This window comes from Saccoglossus kowalevskii, chromosome 1, assembly GCF_978046115.1.
Source record: "Saccoglossus kowalevskii chromosome 1, keSacKowa6.1, whole genome shotgun sequence".
In the NCBI taxonomy this organism is placed as follows: Eukaryota; Metazoa; Hemichordata; class Enteropneusta; family Harrimaniidae; genus Saccoglossus; species Saccoglossus kowalevskii.
The window spans coordinates 26,848,141-26,862,413 of NC_140641.1; the positions used below are offsets into that span (position 1 = coordinate 26,848,141).

Genomic DNA, 14,273 nt, shown 5'->3' on the forward strand with positions numbered 1-14,273 from the left:
TGCAAATGATAGGTATTAATATTGCCTGAATACAAAGATCATTTTAACATTGAGTAACAGTGACATTGTTGATAAATGCGATGCGAAACTATGCACACTAACCAACACACGGAGAAGTAGTATTCCCCTCGAAAGAACAAGTTAAAAAAACAAATATAAAAAAGTCAATGCAGCTGTATATCACTTTATTGCGCATTATAGTTTAAATTAATGTCTAATTACACCAATTACAATTACACATAAACACAATTCGACAAACATTATGATTGGCCGTGAATGATATTGACATATGTAGGCACAATGACAAACACATGTATGATACAATACTAAATAATCATGAATAGGTATATACAATTATAAAAAATAATATATTTAACAAATACTTATAAATTGTATAAGTTTAATTTGAGGTGTAATCAAGGTTTTATCCGAATATATATTTAAAAAAAAATCATGATTGTAATAAAACACCTGCTTCTGCTACAACTTATAAAATTCATTTCAAAATTTTCTGTTTAAGTACAAGTATTTAAAACGACGGATAGAAAGACTGCCACATAAATAACAAATACATATAGCACAATTAATATATGACAAACATTTGAAAATCGGGAATCTTAATTGCTAAGACGTGTAACCTAATAGGAATACAACTTCATCTCCGGCGTCGTCGTCGTCGTTGAAACTACTCTCGTTTACATTTTCGTAGGAGTATCTTTTCCAGCCTCATCATGGGAGCTTCTGCCATCAGAGATACAACAAATGATGCACAGTAAGACAGCACCAAACCCGCAATATACATGTAGATCTGGTAAGAAAATAACGTATCATCAGTATAAACAACATATGGCGTTATACTGTCCTCTGTCATCTCGTGAAGCAGTTACGCGGTAGTGAGTTGTTACCCAACACCGTCCAGGGGCGTACGTTTATTCCTTACCTCATTAAAGTCTGTTAAGTGTATCAGCCTATCTCTATACATCATGTAAACCAATATCACCATGATGTGTATGAGATATGCAGTGTACGTCAACCTGCTTATCGGTATCCACGCTTTCCACGACAGTATGGCGTTTATCGGACCTGTTGAAGATATGTTATTGTAAATCTCGGTTCAACCTCAGACTAGTAATACAAACTTTATACAAATAAATTGCGACTATCATACCTCCATATCCCGTGAGACAGGCGAAAGTCAACCAACCGATGGCAACTCCCCAGGCTATTCGGCACACTGTCATATAGAATACATCAACAGGTCTGGATAACACAGTGCCGTGGAATGTACTGTATAAGCCATAGAGGACAGCTAAGGCGATAATCCACGCTGCTGCCCAGCATACCACATTTACAATCTATATTTACAATTAATATATATTTCTATGAAATATGCTTAAATATATGTACATATAATATTAAATTAACTAATTTGGATATCGTGTGGCGAAATGTGACGTAATGTAATTCACTGGCCCTACTTCTGAATAATGTCGCAAGGTGATTATTACCAAACGCTTCAGCGTGGTATTAAGAGTTTGTTTTCAGGGGTGGGTGATACCAAGGTGGGAAATGGATGCACATATGGGGTTAATTCCTTGAATTGCAATATAGAGGGTTCAGGCTGAAATACAATATATAGTGTTTTCATGTTTCGTCTGATATTTCTGTGGTATTCTGCTGCTGTAAGTAATGCACGATTTGTTCCGAAATTCAGTATATTGTGTGTATTCCAGGGTTATTCGTTTTTTGCTGAAAACACCCCTATTTTTTAGTGGCAGAGTTTGAATAGTCTCACTCCCACTGGGAAATCTGCATTGTTGCTTGAATGTGAGTTAATTAAACACACTTTCCAGACCGGCGAAAGAGTATGCAACAGCCAATTTTAACAGCCTGTCACGTGATTTTAGTCTGAATGTCAACATGAAGAGGCTAGTCCATTTTACGCAGGAGTAATTGGGAGTAGAATATGTGAGGGATAGTATCAACAGAGATGTGTATAGTGAAAAGTAATATCTATCCTTCATTTACATCTCTGAGCATTTCTGTTTTAGTATATTGGTTTGAAAATGTTGAACTTGCATGATTTGCAATGTGTTTTTTTAATGGGACTCCCCTATTGATCGAATTCCGGGTTTGAACGAGAACGGCACACCACGTGATTCGTTTGAATACAATGCTGATGGCAAACATGCCGTGTTACTGCGGTACTCCACTGACGGGATGACTTACTGCATGCTACAACTTCGCTTGTGATGTTGCTTGTTAGCCATGGATTACATGAATCTTGATTACCAGTCAAATGTTGTTCATTTGACGTTGGTAATCTTTATTTGGAACTGAGTAACTTCCTGGTACTTCGTACTATGATAAAAATCAGTCAACATACATCAAGTTCTCTCAATCGTAGTATTCCATGTGATGTACACCTAATATGCCAAAAATGTTGCTGAACGATTTGAACTGAATAAAAATAGCAGACGAAAATTTGTTTACAAAATAAAAATACTTCGGTTGCCAATGAAAACCGGTAAAAAACAAGCAATATGTTTTCGGCTGTTATCATGGAAGGGACATGAACGTGAAGCTAACGTCTGTTTATAACTAAAACCGGGCACCTTATACGAGGTTTGCAAAATAACATGGCAGTCATTAGAAATCACTTTATTTTATTGTTAGGACGTATCCAGCCGTTAAATGTATAATTTCCAATCGTTTTGCGATAGTATTTTCTAGATTGGAAGCAGCATTTACATTTTATTCAAAGTTCAAAGCTGCGTTGGGATTCCGTTGACAGTGGTAACAATGTCGGCGCCGGTGATCTCTTACCAGTGCGCAACGTAGCCAAAATAAAAGGCATGATCATTTGGGCACTGCTATTACAATACTTTGGCTGTTGCCATGGTAGCGGTGGGTCAGGATTGTTTTTCCAATTAGTGATGGTACGACCTGCCTGTCAAGTATGAACCGTGACAAAATCAGCCAAGCCAAAAAAAATCACAGAAGAGTTAAAAAGCCATTCCTGCTGAACAGTTACTCTAACTTCTGGGTCAACTTTCTCATTAATGAAAAAAGATATCAAAAATTCAAATAGTAACTTTTTGCCCACACTCCAGCCGAGTACAATGAGCTATGTCTGAGGTGTTGTATCACAGGGAGTTGGACAAACTTGTGTATTTTAATAAATTATTGAATAATAAAATGTTATATAACTTTTCTTTTACCCCCCTCCCCTTCCTGGTATCTATTTCAAGTATTTTTGTTAGGTTCAAATCGTTCACCAGCATTTTTGGCATGTTAGATGTACATCACATAGAATACTAGGATTGGGAGAACTTAATGTTTGTTGACCACCTGGAATCTGAGTTTTATAAATCTTGAAGGGCTCTCGGAAGATCCACCCGCTGCCTGGACCCGCAGTAAAATCTCCGATTAATATGGAGCCGCAACCATCAACATCGATATACCATGAGGTTTCTGCTGGCGACGTTGCGGCGTTACTCAGTTCCAAATAAAGATTACCAACGCCAAATTAGCAAAATTTAACCGGTAACCAAGACTCAGTCTATCCACGACAAGCAAGCAACATCACAAACGAGGTTGTAGTGTGCAGCTCACGAGTCAGCGACGACCGATTTCAACGAAAGTCATTCCGTCAGTGGAGTACCGCAGTTGCACGGCATGTTTGCCAATGTACAGATCTATGGAGGAACTTTTAACTTCAACATCAACCGTGTATCGTAGTCGCCCAGTTTAAGTTCTGGTTCTATCGTGGTCCCAACTAAAGGGCGACAGTCGTCGTGTCGCGTCCTGTTCGATATGGGACTCACAGCGACGTATACAACGCGTGTAAAATACATTGTCTATTTACATGAAATTCGAACACGCGCTGTGCTACAACCACCGCGCTTAAACATCCACGAGTTATTTATTCGGACAATGACTTAAATTAGACGTCTGATTATTTTATTTTCACACGTACGGCGACACGCGTTCTACACTGACAAGCGTTGCTAGGTCGCAGCACTGTCTTGGAGCATATTAATGGGCAATTGGGTTCCCCGATCTAAATTTCTATCCCGGTTTGTTGCACGTTCTTTTTTTAATATGAAATAATCAAATATGGGACATGTGTATAATAACAGAACCCCACACCCTCCCCGTGGCTTCGCTCGTGAAAGTACGGCAGCAGGATACACCGCATCACTCGTGAAAATAACTTCCATACGCAATGAAAGCCACGGGGAGGGTATCTGTCATAATACTTCATTATCACTGAAAACATTTTTCCCCTGAAATAAATTCCAGTGAATATTGTCGGAGATTCATAATATATATTTGTATTCGTTTTCATATTGCTAATATTATTATTACATGTCATTTCGCTATAGTTAATTCGTTTACCTTTCGCATGAAGGATTCCTCTGAGTAATTCTCGACCAATTAGAATCATTTAATTTCAGCCAATCATTTTACTCTGTATTGTATCTTTTTCTCCCGCGTACTTCATTTTGTATTTCCCGCTTACGTGTTTTCTCTCACGTTCGATTCGCACCTATATAAAGGGCTAGTTTCGGAGTTTCGGGGCTCCTTATTCATGTGCTACATGTTTTATGCCAGTTTATCCAGCAATAAACCATACCGTGTTTTGCATCCACATTGACTGTTTATTCTGCCATCAAGTTCAACTGAAGCGTATTATTATACCCCACAAATATGCGATTTCCCTCATACTGTATTGAGACACAGCGCAGTGAAAATTAGATTCACATGTAATACTTGAAAACATGTCAGCAAAAATAAATTAAGTGAAATTCTACGCGACTTCATAATAGTTGGAAATGAACACATTACACCCGACCCTACCACTCCATATACAATGTAAACTACACCCCAAAACATCCTTTCACCCACAGTTACTACCGTGTTTCACCAGTGTATTCTATTTGACGTCAGGAGAAATTGAAATAAACAAATTAATTATAATTTCAGCCTCTAGTTGACCACTGATTAAATAAACTACCTCGTCTTTATGTCAACTTGCAGTTATTCGTTGCCTACATCAGTGACTTCAAAATATATGTTTCAATCCCAGGAATTTCACTCGCTGTTAATTGCATGGGAGTGGCAGTCTTTAATGAATTTCTATTGTCATGTCAATTTCTTGCGATTACTCGAACATTAAGCTGTAACCACATACCGCCTAGGTGCTGTAATTAAATCCTGGTGTAAGCACCATATGAACTATGAACAATGCATGTGAAGCCAGCTGTGGGGTATATTCAATCCTATAGATTTCTCATTGTTTGGTAACTATTTGCTGCAAATGCAACAAAAATCAATATAAAAAATATTACCCACACAGTATTCTACAGGTTACTTGTTGATTATAAGTATGGAAATGAGATCGTCCAGGGTCAACGACCTGTCACACTTCCGTCGAACAATCACAATAACAGTCACATGCTCACCCTGGGAATCTTTACTCTGCAGGACGTTTTAACCAATGCATAACCTACTATCATGCCGATTAGATATGTACAAATACGGGTCCACGGTTTGGTATAGTAGTATGGCGAGCCTATAAAATACCTCTCAGGATCGCTAACCCTATAAAAAATAAGGAAACAATAGTACCCATCTGGAATTTGATGAAGGACATTGTCAATTACAACAAAAACAGCACAATTATAAATGCTGACGATTAGCACACACGTATATACTTAGCTCACAATTCACATATAACGTAACAATACCAGCTCTAGGGCATATTCTATTTGAAAAGAGGGGCATACATTACATTTCCTAGAGCGACATTCGAGCCGTTTTTGTTGTTCGGCCTCGACATTTTGTTACGGAGTGGCACTTCATATTCCTCGTCGTACTCGGACTTTATCCAATACATAACAAGACATACTGATTTGTATATACATTGCTACCAGTATAAAACTAGCGTAAACATGGTAGCTATTAACATGCAATACTTACGTCAACGCCATGGATGATGTAAGATTGTGATGGACAGCTAAACCTGCTCTGGTACCAATGCACATGGTCATTAACAATGCTATACTTGCAATACCAATTTTTGGCCATCTGAAAAAAAAATGTTGCTAGACCGAGTTAAGTAGAATAAAAAAATCCCTGTTATGAACATTCGCTCATCAAATCATTTTTAGCCATGTGACCAATTGTTGAGACGATTAGAATGCCTCTGTAAATTCGCACTTGTCTTTTTCTGCGTATACAGGTCAGTGCACCCATAGTTTATACAAAAGATTATATACATGCCACTTTTTATAAAGAATATTCTTGTAAACGCCACACTTTATACAAAGGAAACTTGTAAACGCCACACTTTATACAAAGGAAACTTGTAAACGCCACACTTTATACAAAGGAAACTTGTAAACACCACACTTTATACAAAAGAAACTTGTAAACGCCATACTTTAAACAAATGGAATCTTGTAAACGCCATACTTTAAACAAATGGAATCTTGTAAACGCCACTTTTTTAACAAAGGAATCTTGTAAACGCCATACTTTACAGAAAATGATCTTGTAAACACCATGCTTTAAACAAATGGAATCTTGTAAATGCCACTCTTTTAACAAAGGAATCTTGTAAACGCTATACTTTACACAAAGGAATCTTGTAAACACCATATTTCAAACAAATGAAATCTTGTAAACGCCACTCTTTTAACAAAGGAATATTGTAAACGCTATACTTTACACAAAAGCATATTGTGAACACCATACTTTACATAAAGAAATCTTGTAAAACCATACTAAATGAAATCTTTTAAACGCCATACAGTAATCACACAGTAATCCTATAAACGGCATTATTCACACAAATATACGTAAGTGCCACACATCACACAATGAAATTTTGTGAATTTGTTCATATACCTCAAATAAGGTAATTTCCCTTGATTATGTTGATTGTAAAACCTTGTTCAGTACCATTTAGTGTCAGTGATCATGAAATGCGAGAGACTTTCTTTCTGTTCTATTGAAAATTGCAAGTCAACGAAAATGGCCAATGTTTAAACGCCTTGCATTTCGAGAAGACTCTCTTGTACTTAGTAATTTGTTATGCCCACAACACCGGCAATGACATCTTGAGACAGATAATTACTATTTTGAGACTATTGCTCTACAACATATGTCAACATCAAGGTATACGATTGGATTATAGAACTGTGCCAACATAGATTACAATCTAGATGGTAGAACACATATCCTGATTTCTTTTTTTTTGCAATTTGTCCGCCTTTCATATCCCTGCTTCTCCAAAGCCTTTGATTTACCACACATAGGTTTAGACTTGCAAATCTGGAATTTGGGGTGATACATACCTATAGAGTAAAACTATGATAAATGGACTGATGACGTGGAATTGCATATCATTAGCCAGGTACCAAGCGACTCCGTAACACTGTGAATACAAAAACAGTCGTGTTATGTTATAACAGTTATGCAGGACTGGTCGGCTGCTGCAGCTGGTCAAAACTTCCGGCTGGTTATGATTATGGTTTGGACAAACGTGTCGATTGTGTTTAGATACAGGACACAGTCGACGTAAATATACCATGACCTTTGAACTTTCATGTTCTACTGTACAAAAGTTGTCCGATGAAAATGTTTGTTCGATGAATTACCTACCTGGTCAGCAAGAGCAGCAGGCCATGGTACAATGTTGTTTATATACAGCAAATTAGTCCACCAATACTGCTCACAAGGATTTTGTAAACTAGTGCGATAACCTTCGGCCATGGGGCCATCACCCAGATATACAAATAGATAAGTGTTGAAGAAAACTACGAACATGTAGAGAGGAGTCAGTCTGTAATTAAGCAAACGTTACAAATATATGCAGATACACTTCAAAAGACTTCGCAAAACAAGTGTAAGAAAGATTCCTGCAGTCCTTGACTTATTCATACTTTCTTGAATCTGATAAACTGCATTTCTAATAGAACACAAAGCGGAAGGGTCGTCACCTGCGCACGCGCGAGAATTGAGTCCCAAGCGATGATAACAACACACACTAAGAACGCAAAGGCCCATGGGTTGACGCGTGTTTGTAAACAATGACACGCTATGGCCATCTGACGTATGCGCAGGCGAAGACTCCCTGCTTTAAATTATAATAAATAAATTGCATTGGTTGTATGCTGGATTATTTAAATAATTTACTTACTAACTTACTTACTAACTAATTCATGTATATGTATACTTACCTCCAAAATCTATGAAAGTAAAAGAGAAACCAGTTGATTTTACGACCTTCTTTTAGCTCACGTAAAGTGAGATACGTCACAAGTAGACCACTGCGTGAGCAAACAAACACATTGAACGAGTTGAGTTATTGACAGGTTGAGTCATCCCCACACACGGAGAAGAACAACTTTGCCAACCAAAGTCGGCTATATCGAATGTACGAAACCCGGGTACTAGATTTCGGACGTTGAGATTAAAAGTGAGTGTAATACGTGCCGTGTATGATGGCGATTAAACGTACCTTAAGAAGAAAAATGTATCCACGGAGAATGTGGCATTACTGATAGCTTGAAAAGTAAACCTCTTCATAATGTCCCCTATCACGGCACTATTGTCTGTAATCAATACGTATATGGCAGAAACAATAAAGTGTTACAACATGGCATTTGAGTACCTGCGATATAACAACAGACAAGGGCATATTTTGTATATTCTATGTATTGAACACTCTGGCGTGCGGAAACTGTAGTAAATATCGACAAAAACTTAGGTATAACGAATCATAATATAGGGTCTGTTCAATTCCTTGGTAGAATTGAATGAGTGAACGCATATCTAATGTTTTTTTTATGTTCATCTTCCCTCAATTTGCTGTATATATACTACAAATGTACGTACCCGCCATATTGACTGGAGTGCTATAACTATGACCTAATATAACCCACCACATACTAAGCACGCGTATACCGTGGACCGCGGCCAAAGTACCTGACGCATGCGTGGTGTCTAATATCTTCCGCCCATTCTCCAATACAGAAAACGCAAGAATACACTGGCCAGGAATACCTGTAATGAAATATATATATATATATATATATATATATATATATATATATATATATATATATATATATATATATATATATATATATATATATATACATAATTAGGTATTTCGGTGAACATGAATAGATATACACAAGTAGATGCAACTAAGTATTTCCTACGACTAGTACTACTAGGATGAAATGGTCTATGGCAAGTAAATGTGTGAGACGAAGGCGAACACATTATAACGCCGAGACCTTTCTCTGAATCTAATACGATGCTGTGGAGAATTCATTTTTGAATCACCACCATCAAAATTACTCAAAATTAATTAAATTTAGGCCTTTTTGTTGAAATGAATTTTCTTTCGAATAGATGTTTGCATTGTCGTGTGATAATGTGACTATGACTATGGCTCCACAACAATTCTGATAGAAGTGATTTATAATATTTCTCGCGGATCTAGAAAGAATACCAACATACCTGGCTGGTATGCAAATTTCTTGACATTGTTGTCTGAGGTCGAATTTAACAGAGATTCCACCTCTTCCGGATCACCACCGAACCCTGACTGGACGTTTACCGGTACATCAAATTTGCTTGGAGCTCGATTCTTATTGATTTGCGTAACGACGAAGTCGTATACTGTTCCAATAATCATAAAGGTCAGTAGCACCCCGATAACGACTCTACGGGTAAGAATGAAATGCGACAATAGTAAATAATTGTCGGTATCCTTTAAAAAGGTAGAAACAGCATATTTTTTTACGGTTTACACAGCCACTTACAACATTACTATAGAACCCGTAGATAAGGAGTGCTCCTCCGTACAAAATAAACCGGATGGCTGTAGTTTCGGAATGGGGACCAATTTCGTACCTAGAAGCAAGCACACCAATACCACACACGGTAGTTACAGATAGACGAACAATAAAATACAATGACTTGTCAATTTAGATTGGTAGTGATGATTCAAGTACCTGTTTTCAATATCATGAGTACGTCCTTCGTGCTACAGGTATCTGGAAAGCACAAACCGATGCTTATAGCCCCCAATTTCTGCGAAAATACGCATACGAACAATGTGTGAAATAAGTTAATACAGTACGTCGCAAATTTCTAACTATGCGGCAGTCGTGGAAAAATACGATGCCATCATCCCGGAGGTGCACACCAAACGTGTAGCAATCTCATTTACATTGTTATTTTAACGGGTCACTGTCGTCGCATCGCGCCGGGTGCTACATGGGTCCCATGCGATACACTGCATTTTGTTGCATACTGTTTCAACATGATGGGCACTGCGTAAATGTCACCTGATACATACTGTGTTTAATACTTACTGAAACAGGAAATGAAGCCAAGCAGTATTTGCCATTAAATGTTGACTCAGCTGTCTGTACGTCTTTCACCTTGCGACACTCCTCTGGCGCCCCGATCCACAGAATATTCCCTTCCAAGACACCTGGCGGAAGTTTGCCGTTCGAGTCAAACACTGAAATAAATGCGAGAGTCGGAGTTGAACCTAATGTTGGTCGCTTTCGGGAAATACAACACGAATTGTAACACAATTATATGTGCAGTGTATGTTGTGCCATTTGGATAAAACACAGCCATTAGCGTGACGGGAAAATGCAATAGCACTTAACCATGGAGCTAAAATTATTTTAGCTCCATGACTTAACTAACTGTTCCAGAACCAAAGTTAACGTAGCGTGAATAGTTATGCTGAGCTTGTACGTACGACAGTTATGACAAACACCACCAACGGCTATATATTAAAACCTCTCATTTTCATAGCAACTTGGGATAGCAGGGGCTTAGATTCTTCAACCCGGGATTTGACCTTCACTCGATTACGGAGTGAATGTGTCACAATATTAAACTTCTGTACACAATGAATAATTATATGACACTTTACGAAATATACTGTGTACTGCTATATATAGTGTGTACTTCTAAGGCTAACTGCGCATGCGCTTGGTTTAAGTTCAGCGAGTGGTGACAGAAACATGTCACTGTCGACTCCCGTATTGTAACTTTGCAAACTCACTTTTAATCGCGTAACTTGATCCACTTACGATATCTTCGACATACTGAATTGTGTCGTTTACACATCGGATACTGACGTCTGAGGGGTTTAACGGAATTATGGGGATGTCCTTGTCAGGTTCTGCCAAGGTCATTTTCCCGAGATTTTGCAGAGCAGCTTTGTGAATGGCGTTTTGCAGGAATTCCTGATTCGTTTGACCGATGATTCGCAATTGATCGCCCGATACCCACATTTCGGTCCACTTTCCCGGTTGCTGGCCCGGCATTAAAACTTGCGCGTTGACCTCGACTGGCAAACAGCAACAAAGCGTCGCGGCTATAACCGTTACTGCCATGAAATCGAGTCCGCTTCGACGACGATACTCCGATTTTGTATACATCATGTTTGCCGTCAACAGTGCCGTGACGCCGTCGAATGATCTATTCCCCACACTAAGCAGCGTACGCCGATCGAAGCACAGCTTTTGTACCAGTGTGAACTTTCCCACGTGACTCATTCTCACATGACCACTTCACCTCCCCAAACTTCATGTGCTAGGGAGTCTGACTGACGGTTCATTTGAAATCAAAAAGGTCGACCGTAGAAGAACGATTCAGGTGAGCGCCGACTGCGTCGAAACATTTGGGCTCATATAAGGTATTAATATGCCAACTTTTAGATACGGCTGTTGACTCAGGATGATGTCATTGGACTAGCAAACTGTAGTATGTGTAATATCTTGAATCGGACGGAGTTCAACCTCGGTTCAACCATGAAACTATAAATCATAGTTCCATGGTTCAACATCACTATCAGGGACTGTGGTACAAAGAATCTACATATATGGACTTATTTACTCAGTTAGTGTTTAAAAACAAATACCTGACACGGGGCTGGGCAGGTATACCAGTCTCTAGCATTTCAATTTTGTTCTAAGGTTCGATTAATAAACAGTGGAAATCGAACTAGAACAACCGACACAGACCACATTCCAAATAATAATCTGTGAAGGTTAACGAATATCAGTTCGGCATCACAATAGTTGTCTTTTAATACTAATGAATATGAAAATGACGTGTAAGACCATGAAGCTTTGTCGGAAGAAACTGTCGCAAAGGTGTCCAGTGCTTCAATGATTCTTTGCGAAAGTTAATTAAAACGGGGGGGGGGGGGTCGTCATCTGCGCATGCGTCAGATGGCTATAGCGTGTCGTTGTTTACAAGCGTCTACCCATTAGCCTTTGCGTTTTTAGCGTGTGTTGTTATCATCGCTCAAGACTCAATTCCCATGCGTGCGCAGGTGACGACCATCCCGCTTTAAAGACAATGTCCAGCATTATAATACCATGAACAGACAAACAAGTCATTCGCTTCCAAGGCAGCCACCAGCTACACACATGGAGTTCCATACACCCCCAATAAATTACTGAACAAACCAAAACCGTTCTTTACACATACATTAGTGGGAGAATACGGTTCACAGATATTCCACATCAACAAAATATTCGCATTATACGTCAGCCACCAGCTACACACATGGAGCTCCCTACACCCCAATAAATTACTGAACCAACCAAAACCGTTCTTTACACATACATTAGTGGGAGAATACGGTTCACAGATATTCCACATCAAAAACAATATTCGCATTATACGTTTATAATAGAGAAGTAGCAGAATATAAATGGGTAGTCACTGTTCATTTGCGCACGAACTCCAAAAAGTGCATTGATCGGAGGTTCAGTAGTGAATGACTTCTTTGTTTGTTCATAGTATTATAATGCTGGACTTTGCTGTTAAATTCCTAACACTTCCCCAAACGTGTTTACCACATTAGTGCACGTGTCAATTGTTTTTTTTTTTTTTATCTATTAACCCAAAACTCGCAAAAGAGAATTTTTAATTATACAGCAATTCTGCACATGTAATTTTGAAACCATTCAACTCTGGTATAAATTGTCGTACTATTAAAACGTGTATAATAATATACGTCGAGTAGTGATGCAGTAGTTGTATGCGTAGAGGTGTAATTGACTTCCATGGACTCGATAATCTTATTTTTCAATATGGCGGCTTTTATGAAAAATAGCGATTTTATCAAAATACGAATAACTTTAAAAAATGTCAGTTTTATTGCCACACAACTCCGTGATTAGACGTATAGCCGAATGCAAGTATTGGTATTTCGACAAGAAGGAAAATTAACTGTTTAAACCTTTGCTTGTTACCCAAACTTTTTGAATCCGCTAATTTTACTTTAATATTCCATGTATCGACGTGCCTCGCTCCTATATTAAATGCTATTCTAAATGCATTATTTTTCATTGCAACATTGAGGACTTATTAAAACACTATTGTTTGAAAATAAAACTGATTAGTTTATCGTCAGTCATTGCGGGGTTTAATTTACCTACGTAATTAGAATGTGTATACGATGAAAACACTATGTTGTATGTGTCTATGATTGCATTTCGTTCTGTAATGATTTTGCATCTAGCACAGGTGTATGTGATCACGACACGTGAAATCGCCTTTCAACTTCATTTTATACGAGTGTACTAATATTTGATATTTTCAATTACACGTCAAAAAAGTAAAAACAAAACATCTTGATCGGAGTTTCTACTGCAAACACATTGCAAAAATGTTAACTAGTATTATGACAGCAATTTGAAACATATCGTAACTATTACAACCTTGCCTGTGAAGTATTTAATAAAAAATAAGAATTCAGGATGAAAGCTGAACAATGTTTGCTCCCACGGTATGAACTGAATCTTGCAAAAGCTAGGGTATGTATTAATATTCATATAATATAACTTTGTACGTTTGCTATAATAATATCGAGGTTATTTATGGAATATTATCACATCTCACTATTGTTACGCATGCTGTAATTGGTTTAGACTCAGTCACATGACATTGAATAATAATGAATATTACATGATATATAGCTCGCCATTTGGATGTTACATGGTATATCAGATGAATGACGTCACTGCGCATAACGATAAGACCCGATTTCCAAGGACGCAGGTTGTTTGGATCAGATGTTTTCATTTGTTTCGAGTTCGTTGCTTGTCTAGATACATAACAACTTTGTTTTATCTTCTCCAAAAAATGATTTTCATATGAAATCGATAAATTTAATATTTCCTCATTGAAACGTCTTTCGTATAATTAGT

At 37.9% G+C, this 14,273-nt stretch overlaps 1 protein-coding gene across 1 annotated transcript; it reads right to left on the bottom strand.

Annotated features, from left to right (window-relative positions):
* Nucleotides 1-475: 475 nt before the first annotated feature.
* Nucleotides 476-11,596, bottom strand: LOC100368914 (nose resistant to fluoxetine protein 6-like). Its single transcript, XM_085507619.1, has 15 exons — nucleotides 11,111-11,596; nucleotides 10,401-10,552; nucleotides 10,038-10,116; nucleotides 9,846-9,936; nucleotides 9,541-9,746; nucleotides 8,908-9,075; nucleotides 8,531-8,624; nucleotides 8,250-8,339; nucleotides 7,672-7,852; nucleotides 7,365-7,444; nucleotides 5,986-6,093; nucleotides 5,469-5,607; nucleotides 1,169-1,355; nucleotides 941-1,083; nucleotides 476-808 (listed from the first exon to the last, which is right to left on the bottom strand). The coding sequence occupies exons 1-15, from the start codon at nucleotides 11,490-11,492 to the stop codon at nucleotides 686-688; spliced, it is 2,223 nt and encodes a 740-aa protein (XP_085363745.1). The 5' UTR covers nucleotides 11,493-11,596; the 3' UTR covers nucleotides 476-685.
* Between the last annotated feature and the right edge of the window lie 2,677 nt (nucleotides 11,597-14,273).